Source organism: Manacus vitellinus, unplaced genomic scaffold, assembly GCF_001715985.3.
Source record: "Manacus vitellinus isolate BGI_N305 unplaced genomic scaffold, ASM171598v3 scaffold_40_pilon, whole genome shotgun sequence".
Lineage (NCBI taxonomy): Eukaryota > Metazoa > Chordata > Aves > Passeriformes > Pipridae > Manacus > Manacus vitellinus.
In genome coordinates, this window is record NW_021940541.1 from 71,769 (window position 1) to 89,260 (window position 17,492).

At 35.7% G+C, this 17,492-nt stretch overlaps 1 protein-coding gene across 1 annotated transcript in view; it reads left to right on the top strand.

Moving 5' to 3' along the window:
- CFAP46 (cilia and flagella associated protein 46) overlaps positions 1 to 17,492 on the top strand; it is a 63,478-nt gene that overhangs the window by 23,840 nt on the left and 22,146 nt on the right. Inside the window, exons 22-36 of the mRNA XM_029961984.1 lie at positions 1,483 to 1,664; positions 3,511 to 3,642; positions 4,426 to 4,591; positions 6,541 to 6,625; positions 6,734 to 6,872; positions 7,396 to 7,579; positions 8,020 to 8,179; positions 9,372 to 9,595; positions 11,497 to 11,616; positions 12,003 to 12,158; positions 12,515 to 12,663; positions 14,104 to 14,202; positions 14,452 to 14,581; positions 15,505 to 15,651; positions 16,986 to 17,186. Of these exons, the coding sequence (XP_029817844.1) occupies positions 1,483 to 1,664; positions 3,511 to 3,642; positions 4,426 to 4,591; positions 6,541 to 6,625; positions 6,734 to 6,872; positions 7,396 to 7,579; positions 8,020 to 8,179; positions 9,372 to 9,595; positions 11,497 to 11,616; positions 12,003 to 12,158; positions 12,515 to 12,663; positions 14,104 to 14,202; positions 14,452 to 14,581; positions 15,505 to 15,651; positions 16,986 to 17,186 (2,274 nt within the window). The remainder of the gene's footprint in view (positions 1 to 1,482; positions 1,665 to 3,510; positions 3,643 to 4,425; positions 4,592 to 6,540; positions 6,626 to 6,733; positions 6,873 to 7,395; positions 7,580 to 8,019; positions 8,180 to 9,371; positions 9,596 to 11,496; positions 11,617 to 12,002; positions 12,159 to 12,514; positions 12,664 to 14,103; positions 14,203 to 14,451; positions 14,582 to 15,504; positions 15,652 to 16,985; positions 17,187 to 17,492) is intronic.

A 17,492-nucleotide genomic window follows, 5' to 3' on the forward strand; every position in this document is an offset into this window, starting at 1 on the left:
CCTCCAGGGATGGGGACTCCACCACTACCCTGGGCAGCTGTGCCAGGGCTGGACAATATTTTCAGTGAAGAAATTTCTTCAATATCCAGCCTAAACCTCCCCTGGCACAGCTTGAGGCCATTTCCTCTTGTCCTGTTCCTTGTTCCCTGGGAGCAGAGCCCAACCCTCACCTGGCTCCACCCTCCTGTCAGGGAGTTACAGGGAGGTTTAGGGTTCATATTAGAAGTATTCAAAATTTCAACAGGAAACTTCACATAACAATGAAGTTACTTTTGACAGTTACAAGGTAGAACAACTACACTTGGTTAATATTTAAAGAATTAGGTGACTTTTTGATGAGTCTTATACAATGTGTATTTTCTTAAAGTGCTTGCTTTTGGTCAGTCTTCTCTAATTACTCACACTGAATAGTGCCACAGTTTTCCTGTGATCCTGTTGGTTACCAGGCTGTTCAAGAGCAATGGAGGTAGTGTAGAAAGCTTTATACCTCATATTTTCAAAACAGGGAGTTGTAGCCTTACCTGTTTGATTACCACAGTTATAATTTCTAACTCTTGTAAAGAGCTTTCTTAACTGAGACGTATTTCCCCATTTAGCTGGGAATCTGGTGGCATTGGCTAACACTTCTGTAGAAGTCCTTCTTTCACAGGACTAGGATTGGGGTCCTTATAAATATATAGGTATCTAATTCTAGTCAGTCTACAGATTTATGCCAAATACTATGAGTTTGCTTTAGCTGTTGCTTCACTGGCTTGGTTTTGTATAACAGTGTTGTATCTTTGTTTGGACCAATTCACTAACAAGCACCGTTATCCTAAAAAGGGGAAACTTTGATACATACAAAAGCAATGAAAACATTTAGATCCTATAATGAAACTAGATATGAAACAACATATAGATAGATAGAAGATAGATAGGTAGATAGATAGATAGATAGATAGATAGATAGATAGATAGATAGATAGATAGATGTTTAGGTTGGAAAAGACCCCTAAGATTATGGAGTCCAAGCTTCCATATATATGACAACATATATAGCAACTATATATTACAACAACTGGTTGTTGTAAAACCACTTCTATCTCTCATTCTTACCTTTGGCTTAACTAAAATGGTCTCTGAATTTTGATAGTCCTGTTCCACTGATTTTTGAAAGAGGACTGAGGACATAGAATAAGTCTTGGCATATACTTCTGGCCAAAGGGCATGCACACTTACAGCTGGATTTGCACACACTGTAGTAATACTTATTACAAGATGAATGATGCCTCTCTACTGTATATTTTGGTTGTAATTGTAGCTCTTTAGTTTTCTAGATGGTTTTATTATGTACTTGTTCCATGTCCAGTTGTTTGTAAGGAAGTCACAGCTGTAAGCATGTAAGTGCTGTAGAACAGAGCATATTAAAACCCTGAAATTTAAACACTTTTTTTCTTCCTTTTTTCCCTTTTTTCTCTTTTTTCTTTATTTTTTCCCTCCTAGTTAGTGAAATTGTCTTTAGAATGCAGTTGGTCGGATTCCTTAGTGGAGCTGCAGACACTGACACGACTGATGTATTTTGCATACGTATCACACGCCTATGAAATAGTGACAACTTGTTCCAAAAGGATCTTGGAATCAGATAGGAGTTCTGTCCACAACAGAGATACTAAGAAATATGATGTGTAAGTACGTGGAATTTTGCATGATACAGTGATGAACTAAGCTTTGAAGAAAGAGTATAGAAGGTAAATGCATCTGATCACATAACCAAAAATGAAAGAATCTTTTTTACAAAAAAGCTGTACAGTTAGAGATGAAAGTGAAAGTAAAAGGCAGTGGGAGCTCCAGATTGTGGCACCGGATCCAGTTCAGGAAGACAGATGAAGTTTGTTATCCAAGGAAGTCAGCAGGTCATCCATCCATGTGTTTGGGCATCTTCCCAGGGAGCATTGCTTTTCTGAAATGATCTCTGGCAATTTTGACCCTTTTATAATCTCCAGGCAGAAAATAGCTGATTCAAGTTCTTCTGCTGATGCAAATTGCTTCCAGTGCTGACCTGCATCTGGTACACGAAGGGCCTACACAGTTCCTGGGCCAGGATGGCTCTGGGGGTGATGAAAGGTAACAACAGCTCCTGTATTCCAGGCTCTGCTGTCAGGTAGCCTTTGTGGTCTTATTGTCACTATACATATGGGTGCAATAGGAATGTAACTTGTTTCTTTAAAAGCCAGTCTCTTACTTAACTGATTATTTGAAACTTTGATTCCAAAGAAAAAAAACCAAAAAAACCCACAAAAATATTTCATATATAAATGGATCTATTGGTGGAGTCCTTTATTATAAAAAGGTGGCATCCTTTGATCCTTCTATTTTTTATATAATTTCCTCCAAAAGCAGGAATTAATTTTATCAGAAGAGGGGAGAGTCAACTCCATTTAGCATTAATTTTTTGGAATGTAGGAAGTTTGAAATAAACATGTGAAAGAGTTTGGATACAATATATTGTTCCTTTTTTTCTCTGCAAAGTAATTTCTCTATTAAAAACAATGTTGTTTTCTGCCTGGGGAAAAAAAGCCATGTAAACCCAAGTAAGAGATCTTAATATGAAATACATATTTTCAGAACTTTACAGAAATTGGGAGTATACTTGCTGCACATCCAGCAACCTACAAAGTAATGAATGATAAAACATTTGATTCTTTGACAAAGAAATGTAGTCATGCATTGTCAGTGCTGTTTCCAGAAATGGAAGACAGGCTCAGTGTTTCCTGATAAAGCACAGCCTGGGGACAGAGAGGTTGATTTTGAGTGTGTTGCTGAGTTGTGCTGTGGGCACTGGTGCCCTCTCGTGCACACAGACCATGGCTGTCAGTTCTCACACAAGGTGGAACAGAGCAGCTGGAGTGTGCATCTGGTCATGGCTGCATTTGTAACTAAGACCTTAAAAAATCCTGCAAATTGTATTTCTTCTTTTCTTACAAAGTCACTATTAGCCAAAGGTATCAATTTATTTACTTATTAATTTTTAACTGATTACTGTAGCATTGAAACCTACATTGTTTTCTTTTAAATGTAGTAGAATAGGATTCATATCAATTTCTCCAGAACCCTGTGCATTACAAATTCCAAAAGAAAGTATTAGAAATAGTCTAATTTTCCTGATTTCTGTTTTTAATTGCTTACTGTGTAAGTTCAATTTTGGACTAAGATTTTGTTTGATGTATGATACTGAAACATGGGGAGAAAACTAAAAATCTATTTTCTTCCCTTGCTAAATATGATAATAGTTTTTTTAATCTAATTTCACAGTTATATTCATTAGAGGTATAAAAAAGATATTCTTTATTTTCACAAAATGTTCAGTTTTTAAATGTGTCCTGATTTTAAAAGAAAACTCAGTAGAAGCATTTGTAACTTCCAAAGCTAGGGACATCTATACAGTAGACACTTGAAAAGCTCATTAATAGGAAATGGGATGGTCTTAGACTGGAAGACTTAGCATTTCTTGAAGTATTTGCCTTTATGCAGGCCAGGTAACAGACTGAAACAAGAAATGTTAAGCACTACTGCCTGGATGCAAGGACAGAGCATAATGGAAAATTTGTGTGGAAGAAAACACCTGCGTGTGGCAGCATCAATCGCCTTTGCTCAGAGTGCCAGGTATATTTTATTATGAGAGAAGACTAATATAAAACAGATCTAAAATTTGATTACAGATTTGGGGATCAACATATTTTCTACCAAGACTGATAAAATGCAAAAGAGTTGTGAGTTGAAGGGTGATCAGATTGCCAGTTTCAAAAAACTGCTTTTTTTTAAATAGTAGAACTATTCAGTTGCTGATTTTATTATACCAATGCATATTTTTTCAGTAAATTTCCAAGCTTTTGCTCACTCAGGTGAGTACTGTGTTGTATCACTATCTGGAGAATTATTTTATGAATTCAAAGTAACATTTTCATTAAATATGCTCAAAGCTATTTGAATTCAGCTAGAGGCATTTGGGGCATGTTCGTGTGTTGCAGTGGCACTATGCTAAGCAAAATCCATGGCATGCTAATAATTGTTTTGTTCTATTTTTTAATGGTTTTTAGAATGAGAAATTAACATAACAGGAAGCCAAAAAAGTATATTATTCCAATGACAACATCTTAAGTAGATTTCTGCTATTTTTTAATGAATGCTCTTGATCTAAGATTATGCAGAAATACAATAAAGTCACTAATATGATACTTATTGCTACTTCTGAATGTGTGAAGGTGTTTGGTATATAAAAATGGAAAATAGCTTTTGTATGAAGCTCATATGCTAACTCCTCACTGCTGAGATTATGTATGGTGGTGTGCAGATCAGGTAAACCCAAATATTTGTAGAAATAAAATCCTTTATTTTGACTATAGTGGGATTGTTTTCCCTCATTAAGGTGTACTTCTCTTTCTTCAGGCATGCAGGTGAAGCTGGGAATTATTCCCTGGTAATGTTTGCAGCGAGACACTTTTGGAATGCATGTTTACCTTTGCTGGGCTCTCCACATGACAGAGAACATCTTAAAGAACCTACTGAAATAATTCTTAAGAGTATAATTAAAGCAGAATCTAAAAATAAACAGGTAAGAATTTCTAATAGGTGTTGTAAACTGTGCTTGTGTTTAGTGATTGATGCTGATGGTAAAGAAACTTCAAGATACCTTTCCCAGAAGGGGAAAGGGACTTACTGCCATAAACACATTTGTGGTTTCTTAGCTGCATTCACATACCACACGTTACACATACAGGGACTCACATACTGATTTTTCCTCACTCCATATATAAATCACAAATAATCAGAGATGATGACTGGTCTCCTTATTATGGGTGTGTAGAAACTGATGAGTACAATGTGTACTTGGAAGCACAGTGAAGGTTGTAAGCTTAGTGGGACTTTGGCAGTGTTTAGATACATAACAGTAACTGCCCGTAAGCACAGTCCTAAAGTTTCATTTATTTCTAGGGATATATTTAAAACCAATAAAAAGGAATTATGTGTATATAGTTAACTCACCGCCACAGAGTATTTTCGGTGTGAATCCTTAGTAAGTTGTATTAAAAAGCAAAACTTTAATGTAGATAATGAAAGTTTACAGTTATAGGTAGCATAGATCTTTTATGTCTGAAAATGTTAGTAATTCTTAGGAGTTAGAAGTGAGTAACTTCAGATAATAGTTAAGAAAAAATATTTTCTATAAACAGAGTGTTCAATATTTGATTATTTCTGGAGTTACTACATTTTTCAATTTTATAGTAATTTTGTAGTAACCCTTGTAAGAGGCAGGAACTGCTCTCCAGTGATCCTTGATTAGGCTAACTAGGGCAATTTTAAAATGCAGTCACATCTGGAGAAGCATATACCAGCAGATGTCCAGATTTTCATCCACCAATACCCCCAAATCCTTCACTGCAGGTCTGCTCTGATAGTGGGGTTTGCCCTGACACAGGTGCAGGACCTTGTTGAACTTCACCAGGTTCACTTGGGTCCACTGCTGAGGCCTGTCAGGGTCCCTCTGGGTGACATCCCTTCCCTCTAGTCAATGAACCCAGCACTCACCTTGGTGTCACCAGCAGATTTGCTGAGAGTGCTCTCAACCCCCATGACTATGTCAGCGATGAACTGAACAGTATTGGCCCAGTAAGAACCTATGGGGGATACCACTGGGGGAAACCACTGGTTTCCACTTGGACATTGAGCCAGTGACTGGAACTCTTTGGGTGCAGCCACCCAACAACTTCCTTATCCATCTAACAGTCCATCCAGCAAACCTCTGTCTGTTCAATTCAGCAGCAGCAAGGTTGTGGGGCACTGTATCGAAGGTCTTACAGAAATCCAGGTGGATGACACCCATAGTTCTTTCCTTGTCCACTGATGCAGTCACTCCATTGCAGAAGGGCACAAAATCAGTCATACTTTGTGCCTTCATGGAAGTAAATGCTGATTTGATCAAATCTGATAAATCTTTGATGATGCTAATGTAATACTTATCCAAAGGTTGTGGCAGTAGCTCAGTTAACTTATTAGCACCATCCTTTATGTATTCAATAGTCAGCATGTCATATGTGGATCTGGTTTTGAAACAAGATAATGAATTTATCTTTGAAGGTGGAAAACTCTGCTGTAGAGGAGGGCAAAGCAGTTCACAAGTCTCCTACCTTAGGTTGAGACTTGTGATGGTCAGATTTTCACAGGTAAAGCCTGGAGCAGGGCTGTAGGCTAGAGAACTCCAGAGAGTCTCTGCCAACCTCAGCTGCTCTGATTCTCTGAGAGTGCTTCAGGTTTTCATGTTATTTAATCAGTGTAAATGATTGAATATTACTGAGTCTGGTTATTGTCTTATTGGGTTTGTATTATAGGACTCAGTCTGGAGAAATGCCTGTACCTTTCATGTGCTCAAGCAGCTATTGAAGTTACAGATTACTAGTTGATATCAATGATATGGATTGGTTTACAGATGAAACAGAAGTTCAATAATCCTTAAAGATATAACTGAAAGATTTTTGTTTTCCCCTTTTTTTTATGTCTCTTTAGGAAGAGAAAGCAATGTGGCCTTTGCATCAGTGGATTACAAAGGATTTTCAAAGTATCGGGTTATCAGATGAATGCTTTCCCCCAGGCATGTTCTTCCTTTTTTGGTCTGGTAATAAAAGAAACTCCAGTATTTTGTAATACCATTATTCTAATTCTGCAATATATTAATAAATAATTTGAATATATTTCAAAGGTGCTGAGGAAGATCTGACATTAAGAATCTCCTTATATGGGTTATTATGCCACATATATGCTGATAAAGCTGACTGGGAGACAGCACTAAAAGTCCTGGATGAAGCTAATCAAGTTTTGCCTCAGACAAGGCACAAGCTGTAAGCTGGTTGACTTATTTTTATTAAATTAAGCATCTTTATTCTTGAGAAGAATAAAACTCTTAAGTGCTTTTTTATTTTACATTGGGAAAATATTACTACTTTTTATCAACCTGTCTCTTCTTACAACAGAAAACAACGTTGTGTCTTTTCAATGAAAAAGACATGCACAGGCAGTGCTTCCTGTCATTAATCTGTTCATATTTGTAAATTGAATTTTTTTAAAACTTGTATATAAGTAGTATCTTACTTTCCAAGGAAATAGGTGCATGAAATGTGGCTATATAGCACAAGGTTTAATTTTCCTAACTGCAAACCCCTTTACATTACATGAAAACTAAATTATCAAGAGTTCTGTTTACATAATCTTATCTGGGTTCAGGGTTTTAGGACCTTTTATGACAGTTTACAAACTTTGCATCTTTGTACTATACTGATATGAACTAGTATATCTATCTTATTCACAAAGTTACTTGACAGATACAAATGCAAGTCTTTTATAATTTGTTGGATCTTTTTCTAGCCTGATTTTCAAGCACATGGCTACAGTGAGAGCAGGATTGGGATGCAGTTTTACAGTGGCCATTCAGAAGATCAGCCGTGAAAGCGAAGAGTGTTTGCCACAGATGTGGCGTCACTTGGCGACAGTCTCCAGAAGCACTGCTGGACAGTTGAGCTGTTTCAGGAATGCCATCAGTGCTTCACAGGTTTGTCACTTCTTGCTGTTTGTTTTGATGCCAATGGAAGGATGTTTCTCAAGTGATTCATGAGATTGCCAGTTGTGTGAGGTATAGAACTAAACTGATAGGGGAGCCAGGTACTTGAGCATTACTTTTTATAACTTTGAGATAGCTCTTCAGTGGGAAAACTCTGTATGGTTGAGTTTTTGTATCCAGAAAATTTTAGTTGAGTCCTGCAAAGAAAAATCTCTAAGAGTAGCAAGGAGTTTTAATAAAACAAAGAATTAATTGGTGGAGTTTTCTGTTACATTCTCTTTATCATAACTCTGATTATGTGATGCCAATAAAACTGCTCACTGTCAATTATTATTTTTTGCTTCTGTTCAGATTACATTAAACTTTAGAATATCATTTTGAAGGTTTACATTAAGAAATATTAATTAACTCCTCCTTTATTACTTTTACAGAAACAAGAAGATAAGTTGCAGAGTGTTGATTACCTGATGGAATTTGCTGAATGGTTATATTGTAATCAGTTTCCCCTCAATGATGCTGTTAAACCTCTGCACTGGGCAGTGGATCTCCTGCTGCACATGAAATTCCCTATGCAATCCTCACAAGAGGAAGGTATGGAATAGGTGTTTCTCCTCCAGAGGAATTTCTCAGCAGCAAATGCAAGGGACATTTTAAATTTACAGCTTAGTTATCACAAAGAATGGCCCCAGCTTGCCTATATTTTCTCTTACATTCACTGCCTTTAATCAATGCTGCTTCAGTTATCTGTGGGTTCTGTGCTGTGCCACGGAGACCTCCCCTCAGTCTGTTGGTGTAGTAAGATACTGCTCCCATCTAACGTGGGTTCCTGAGCTGTGAGATGCTTCCAGAAAGCAGTGCTGGGCAGTCTGTTGCAAATACATCTTCATGGAGGGACAGATGGAACTGCAGGAAACAGTTTCTGTCCCAAGATTTGGGTACCTAAGTTCGTTGCTCTTGACTTGGCTTTGTCAAGAAATTTAGCATTGTTTTTTCAAAACTGACTTTCAAAGGGAAGTGTGCTTTCAGCTGCTCATGTAACAGTCAAAATCCCTTGGTCCTTTTACTTTGTGTCCACTTGTGGTAGTATGGCCTCAGTGACCTGTTTTGATAGAACACCCCATTATTCAATTGGGGAAAAAAGTATCTGATTTCTGGAACAACACTGTCCTGTGTGGCATTGATGAACATCCTCACTGCTCTTATTTTTGTGTGGATAGATGAAATCGTTCAGAAAAGTACTTCTGGTATTTGCATTGAGTAAGAGAAATGTCTCTAGTATCACACATTTGATTGAAGTCACAGTAGCAATATTCTGTTCATACTTTTCTGTTAGTGGTTTGGTTGGGTTTTTTTTACAGTCCTATGGTGGTTTAAACTTTGTATTCGTTCTGTAATGATCCTCCCATCCAGTTTCACCTGGTTGCTTATAATTACTGGCCTTCTTACACCACTTAAGTTCCAAGAAAGTTTTTACAAAGCTTTTAATGGAAACTGAAATAATATAATAAGGAAAACTAGATTCAGATATAGAACAGCCCAGATTGGAAGGAACCTCAAAAGATCATCTGGTCCAACCTTATGTGCATGTCATTTCTCTCTCAGGCTTACATAATTTAATTAACATAACTTACATCATAATAGTAAGAACATCTTCAGTAGATGGATTTCCATTTTTCTGTTTTTCCCCTTAATATTTTCATTTTCAATTCAGAAATTTTAACTTTTGAGTACATTTTTGCAATGCTGCCATTGTGAGCACATGACTGCTTTTTTTTTTTAACAGAAAAAAATTATGTACCGGAATTTATGCCCACAGAAAACACTAAGATGAACAATGGAGCAAATGATATCATTCCTCAAATTAATTTGGAGGATTTGAGCAATATTAAACAGTTGGAAGCTTTGTTCAGAGCACAGACATTACTGGCTGTAATTTCTGGTCCTGGTTCTCCTTGCCATCAGCAGCACTGTTTGCTGGCGTGTGCCTGTATCGTCCGGATCTGGCAGGTGAGACCGTGGGAGATCAGATGTTGGGTTGGGTTTTAATGTGGCCAGTCTATTTCAGGTCTTCTCATGTAACTGTGATACCAGCTACTCTTTTGGTGTTTAAAATATGTCTTTAGAGTTTTCAATTTTATGGTGTCATTAGTGTATTTTCCCGGCTTTTGGAAATAAACCAGAAAATTGTTTATCTTGGGAAAATAAGGAAGAGACAGGAGGGAGAAAAGCAGTGGCCCAATATTTCTCTGGGGTACAGTCATATGTTTTGTGCAACAGGTTCTAAAATTGTGTATTTTTAATTTGCTAAAGAATCTTAATAGTGGCAGAATATGTACTGAAGACATTGCTGGCAGTTCTGAAGAACAGTGATTTCTAATGGGCCTTCACAAAATTGAATCAAAAGGGCTGTCGTGACTGAAAGGATTGTGTTCACTCATTAATTTCTCCAATTACTTTCTCATTATTACAGCATTCCAAATTAAACAAATCTATTTCATTTCTCATAGATATGACCAATTGAAATGGCTTTTCAGAATCACAGCAGCACTCATAGGAAAACAATTATACAGTAAATAAAGTAAATCTTTGAAGGGACTAAATGTGTACTTAATAATAGTAATGCAAGAAATCATTATAGAAATGATTTTAGTTGGGACATATCAACTAGATTGGTAAGGTATAGCTTGGGCATAATTTTATTCCAGTTAGATGTAAAAGTCTGCAATATGTTAAGATTTCATTGTGAAATCAGTTTAAGGTGATGGAAGACAGGAATTTGAAAAATAAAAATTGAATATTGATATTTTCGGATTTACACAAGCACAACTTTAAACATGCTACACTTGACTGAGTGTCTTACTAGAGAAAAAATGATCTGAAGGGAGTACTACTGTTTGAATAAGCTGTTAAAACTAAAAGAGCTGGTGCTGCTGTCAGTGCCAGTCATAGGGCAATGACAGTCATTCTAAGAATCATATTTACAGCTGAACAGTATTGTGAGAAAAAGAATAACCATGTGGTATGAAAGGAATTAAAGTACTCCAGGACTCCTTGTTTTGGGAGTACAAAGTGAAGCAGACTTGACTGAAGACATGTGTTTCTAAAGCAGGCTCTCTAAAGTGTTAGGACTCCATAAATAACTCAGTAGAAGATCTTAAAATGTCCTCTGAAAACCTGAATAATCGAAGCCAATAATCATCTGCTTCTGACTTTTTAAAAGACATGTTACCTTTAATTTGAAATTTTCATGTTTCGTGTATTATCCAGCATTAGTTTTTTATTCATATTTTGTATTTTATTCTTCATTCCTCCAGCAAAACATGTACAACTTCTGAAATGAATGTGGGTTTTTGTTTGTTTTTTATTTTAGGTAAGATCAGAGCTGTGCTATTACATGCACAGGGAAATTTTTAATTAATTCATTCTTATGCTTAAATATTTAGAAAATTCTTTCGTATAACATTCATTAGGAGCATTGTAGAAGACTAATCCAGAAGGAGAACAAAATTACTCTTTGCAGTCTTGTAGATTACTTTTATATGAAATCCATTTCATGTAGAACATAAAGCTTTCTAAACTAGCAGTTTAAAACAAAAGAATTGAATTTGCAGCCATAGAGGTTAAAAAAGAGTAGCAGTAGGGTTTACCACAGGGATGATGTCATCTTTGACAATTCTGCTGTTTAATTGCATTGGCATGATCATCCTAAATGCTTGTGCAAATAATACAGCAACCAGAAATCTCTGAAATTGTTGTTTTCTGAAGAAAACTTTTGCAAACGGAGCACGATATGTGACAATGCAGATAGTGATTTGCAGTGGATAATAACTGTTACTAGCAAGTATCATTATTATTGCAAATTGAAAATAATTTGAATTGAAAATAATTATAATTATTTGATTGTCTAGATATCATTGCCAGCATCAGGACTTATTACAAAAGCAACATCAAGGTCTTCACAACCTACAACTACTCAGAAATTGAAGTCAAAATCTCCTCCTAAAAAAGAGAAGGGCAGAAAGACACAAGTAAGACCCATTTTCCTGTGAAATTAAAACAATCCTCTCTTTCTGAGAGATGTTTCCCTGGGCTCATATGGTAAATAGTTCAGATGCTTTCCTGGACAGACTCTCACAACCTGTGAAGAATTTCTGAGTCTGGGTATCATAGGTTCACTCTTGATCACACAGACTTTACAGGTCAGGTATTTACAGATACTTTTTCTTTTGTGTTGATTGTTGCATTGTTCAAGATACTGCTGTTTTGTAAAACCCACAGTGTAGGGATCCAAAAAAAACCCCAAATCCAAGAAACCTTCAAAGGATATTAAAAATGTGTTCATTTTTTAGCTGAATATTTAATACCAATAAGATTATTAATTTGACCTTATAAGTGTCCTTGGTTTTTATTATAGTCTGATATTTCTGTTGCAAAAGAGGAGCCTAAAGTTTATAGCTTACCAGCAAATGTGGAGGAATGGGCCCTGTACGAATGTCCTAAGGAAATCAGAGATGCTTTTAAACAGAATACAAATATCTATGGTATTAACTGGGAAAATTTCTCCAAACCTGTAAGTATACTCCTCAAAATTCTAGATCATTTGTTATTTAGGGAAAAATGAGTACCAAAAAACTATGTTGCATTTTAGTTTCTGTCTGTGTATGTTCAGAGATCTGTCCAAAATACTTTTGTATCGTAGGAGTCATTAATACTTCAGAAAGTGTTAGTCTGTCCCCTGTGTGAAATGCACTCAACTTACAGAATAAATTCATTGGCTTTCTCTGTACCTCATCGCTCTTGCAGCTTGAAAGTTTATTTGGATCTTTTTGGGTTTATTTTGGAACTGAAACTGTAGTCATTATTTTAAAAGTTATTTTCTATGAAATTATGTTTATGCTGATTGAACTAAAAAAAATTTCTTTTCAGACTTGCACTTTGTACTTTATGGATCTCTTATCTAAAGAACTACAGAAGATTTTTTGCCCCCACTTGATTCTTCCCATCTTTCAACTAGCTGAAGTTATTGCTAGTGAAGTTGTGGAATGTAGAAGTCTGTCTGATCTCTATCACCTTCGGTTTGTATCTTTTATTTATTTTAAATAGAAGAGAAACTGAATGGAGTGGACCACCCATTAATATTTCACTAAATAGTAACAAGGCTTTCTGTGACTTACTGTTTTATATTTGTGATGTTTTTTTATTTAATTTCTTTTTTAATACATTTTAATAGAAATTTGATGAATCGGTTTGTGGAATTAAAAGCCACTAAGTTTATCTGTTACTGAACATCATCTCCACTTGGAAAGTGTATGAGAATATGAAACCAGGCTACTTCCATGTGAATGATTTTTGAAATGCCTTGTTGTCACCTAACTGAAAAAAACAAAGTCCAAAAGAGTTTCAATAAAAGTATTATCTATTAAGTAGTCAAAAGCAGGCTCTGTTCCTGCAACAAGAATATCTTGTCTCTAGCTGAAGGGCACAAAGTTTCCCTAATAAATGCGTTTTTACAGAGATTTGCTTTTGTGACCAAAAGGATCTTATTTTTTATGGATGATCAACCCTAAAAGTTTTGATTTAAAAACATTTAATATGCATGCAATAGAAAACTTTTGCTGTTTTAGTTAAAACACTTTATTGTGCTTTTTTGAAAGTTATTTAATAATGCTTACTTAAAAAGTTACAGTTACAAGCTATAATTGTTTCTTTTCTGTTTGTTTGCAAAATGCCACTTAATGTATACTTAAAATGCTTGCAACTAAGCCCACAGAGCAGAATAGATAAATATTAATTTATAAAAATATATGCATTTATCTGTACTGCCAATTCATTACTGAGTTACTGTCTTACAAGACTAAAAGGAATTTACTGATAGGAAATTGTTCTCAGCCAAGATTTTCCAGACAGATTTTTTTTGTTGACTCCTCAAGATTTGTTTTATTTCCTGGTATTTTATTTATATCTATGACTTGATGTCTCTGTGTGATTAGGTAGGTGTACAGGATTATATTACTCTTTACTCAGTACAGAAAGGTAGGTGAGCATGTACACGTGGATGGGGGGGTTTGCATGGTATAGTGAGACCCTGTTATAAATATTTTCATACTTTTACCCAATAGTTTTTGCAATTAAGTTGGAGAGGTAGAGGTTTGAAGGACAGACTGGTGCTATTGGTGGCTGCCCCATCCCTGGAAGTGTTCAAGGTTGGGTTGAATGGGGCTTGGAGCAACCTGGCCTGGTGGAAGGTGTCCCTGTCCATACCTTTAGATGTTTGTAGAGGTCCCTTCCAGCTCAGAACATTCTGTGATTCTATGACCTCTGTCAATGGGTAATTTCAGCTACAGCATTTCCACTGTTTTTATTTTCAGTCTTTGTTATTGCCAGTATTAATCAAGACATGAGAAGGTAGGATTGACAAATGTGGAATGTGTGCTCTTTATATACAATATCTTTGTGTAATGTAATATATGCAGAATTTTGATTGTTTCTTAAACATTTTTTCTTTTTATTTTTAGAATTGCCCTGATATGTTCAGATTTAAAACTGAGTCAGGCATCTGTGTATCATGAGAGAGCTGCTGGAGAAACACATATTAGTGACTTGGAACAAGCAATGTATGTTTTTTCACTGAAGAGGCTGTATTTAGTTGGGACTTTTTTCCCTGCAGTTGATAAGTGCTGTTGGGGAAAAAATATTTAAAACATGATCTCTGGACACAGCTTTGGTATATTAACTTCTGTGCATGATCGTTGTGTGTCTGTCCACAGACTGAGTGGATGGTGAAGATTCCTAACCCACTGATACTTCATTATAAGATGTTTTTAAAATATACTTGAATTTACTTTTTCTTTCTTGTGATTTAGGTGTAGGCAAGAGATTGCACTGAAAAAATCAAAAACTGTACATACAGAAACAGAAGAAAGAAAAACATCTTTTGGAAATGCTGAGCTGAATATTAGTAGGGATGAGAATATCCTTAATTCAAGTGAAAAGGTTTTTATTTCTGCTTCAGTTTCTATGCTAAATTACTCTTCACTTTTTTTAAATGCACTTGCTGGTTTGGTTTTAGGTAATACTTGGGAAATACATGAACACAAAAATCGTGAAAAATGCATGCTACTTAAATTCTACTGGCAGGCATCAGCTGAGGCTGGGCTGGGATTGCCTGGCATATTATTTGTATTGAGGAAGAACAAGAGTGGAATCTCTATTCATACGAAGTAAAATTGCTTTCCTATAAATGGATTTTGGGATTAATGCAAACCAGTGAAAGGACTGAGAAGCAAAAAAGACACTGTATTCACTCTTGGTCTCGTTTTTTCCTCTTCTTTCTCTCTTCCTTACATTACCACATACTGTTTTGCTTCCTCTTACGTATTGTTTTAAAGGCATGCAAATAGTTCAGCTCTGTCTTTACTGTCTCTTCTTTAGGAAGATAATTGCCTTACTGATTTTTTCGAAGCTTACCTACACTTTGCTCTTTGTTATGGCAATTCTGTCCTTACTTTTGTCATATCACATTGTGCTCTTTTTTTTCCCCATTCTTGTGCATGTAAAATACCTTTCTTTTCTAATTACTAATCCCTCTCAAGTCCCCTCTTTTAGCTTTTGTAAATAATTTTTCCCCTTGAGTTTAGTTATTACCAAGAATCAACTTCTTTGTGACAGTAGCATATCTGAAGTAGTTAATCTGTCCTAAAATTAGTTATAATAGTGTATGCTTACTAGTTGAATGCCTTTTGAGGGTTACAGAATCCAAATCTCACAATAAACCTATTTTTCCTGTAATATAACATTGAATTTCAAAGTTAGAAAGTAGAGCTGGACTGTGGGATACAATAGTTAATAACAATTTATATTCCATCTAGATGAGTTTTTGAAATTTATGACAGTGTAATACTTTTGTTGTTTTTCAGGTTTTTGAGTTAAATGCAGCAACAGGAAAAGGACTGAGTGCACTTTCTTTCCCTTCCTTGTGGATTGAAAAAGCTGATGTACTAATTCAGCTTGGCTTGTATCAACCAGCGAGACTGCTGCTTGCAGAGGCCCATACTGCAACTCAGGTACAATAAAAACTAAATGGAAGAAGAAACATTAATAAAATATGGAGAAAAAATGTTCATTTTGATGCAGTTATTCCTCATAATAATAATCAAACTACAAAAATAAACGTTCTCCCCCCACCCCAAAGCAATGTCGTTTTAAGTTTCTACATGTATAGTACATACATTTAAATATATGGTGTTTGAGTCCAACTTTATGGGAGTTGCCTGAAGGTTATTTAAATTTGTGACATAGTGTTAGCATCTTTGTCTGCTTTGCAGTGGCCTTGAAGGATACAGGTATATCCCAACCTTGTTTGTTTGCATAGATGGAGGATGTTCAAGGTTTGCTCAGAAGAGAGAGAGGGTGTTCAGCTCCATCCTCTTGACATTTTGATCGTTTGAAAGTCTCCTTATTTCATTTTGAACTTCATTATGGTTTTACTGCTAACTGTGTTTTGCTAAAACTGAAATTACACCTTAGAATACTGGCACATCTGAAATAAGTGTCCCTGTGTTCCACCAAACAAACCTGCATCATCTCAACACGATGAAGGGTTTACATTTCAGATCTTTTCCTTATATCCACCACTCTCCACTATAGCACTGTGCTTCCTTATACAAGTTACTGAAACATAATTATTGCAGCAAATCCTTTACTTTTAAAGAAATGTAGTTATTATCCTGTTATTTTGTGTAATAATATTTCTCATGTAAGTAAAAACTACCTATATATGTTTAGCATAGTCATGAATATTTTGAATAGTGTTATATGAATAATATTCAGTAATAATACATGCCTCTTTTTAAAGCATTAATTAAGTATTGTGTATACAGAAAAGTTCAAAATACCTTCAGGAGGACAATAATTTTAATGATATAATTTCTTACTAGTACCCTGTATGTCTGCATGCTAGTATACAAATTTTATACTGTATTTGTCTCTTACATGCTACTGGTTATATAGTGTGTAACTATTGTGAGTTCACTGGATCTCTATGGTATCTACATACCAGTTCACAAAAACATCTTTCATCACCACATTTCTTCATCAGATGCTGACAAACACTAGCAGATTTATACATACTAAACAACAGCAGAAAAATAGCTTATTTGACTCGTGGGGTAGAATATAGGGGAACAAAGAAATGTGAAGTAGATTTGAAGTTCTTCATATAAAGTAGACACTTCATGTTTTTGAAAAAAAGAATTAATATAAGGTGTAACTAAGAAATTCAACAGCCAATTGGGGAAATACCATTCACTTTTTATTTCTGTAAGTTTAAAATACAGGCAGACAAAAATGAATAGCAGTAGTGTATTTTGGCATAGAGATGACATATCTTTCTGTGTAGGAATTGAGGGCCCTGTCTGATGTGTCAAGGTGCTTGTACTTACTGGCTGTGTTGGCTAACCTGGAAAGGAACAATAGACAAGCTAAAGCACTCCTGGAGAAAGCACAGCTTCTGGGAGGAAATGAGCAGTTCTGGTACAACAGTACTCTTAGTCTGGTAGAAGCAATTCTAGAGGAAGAGGGGGAAGGAAAACAGAGCATGGTAAGGAAGTTTTTTGGTTTGGGGGTTGCGGTTTGGGTTGTTTTCAGCTATGGTCCCTCTCAGTGAAATATCATTTCAATAAAAGCAAAATTAGGTCTTAAATGCAGTTAATGTTGTTTTCTCTGTGTGTTCAACAAATGTTAATTACACATTCCAAACACATGCAGGCCACTAGGAATGAGATTTTACCCACAAAACTTTAGGGTGTTCTTATATCCTAACCTCTCTACATCCTTCTACTGAAATAAGAGCATTTATAATATAGGATGTGTGACTAAATCCCAGAGATTTGATTCTCTTGATTAG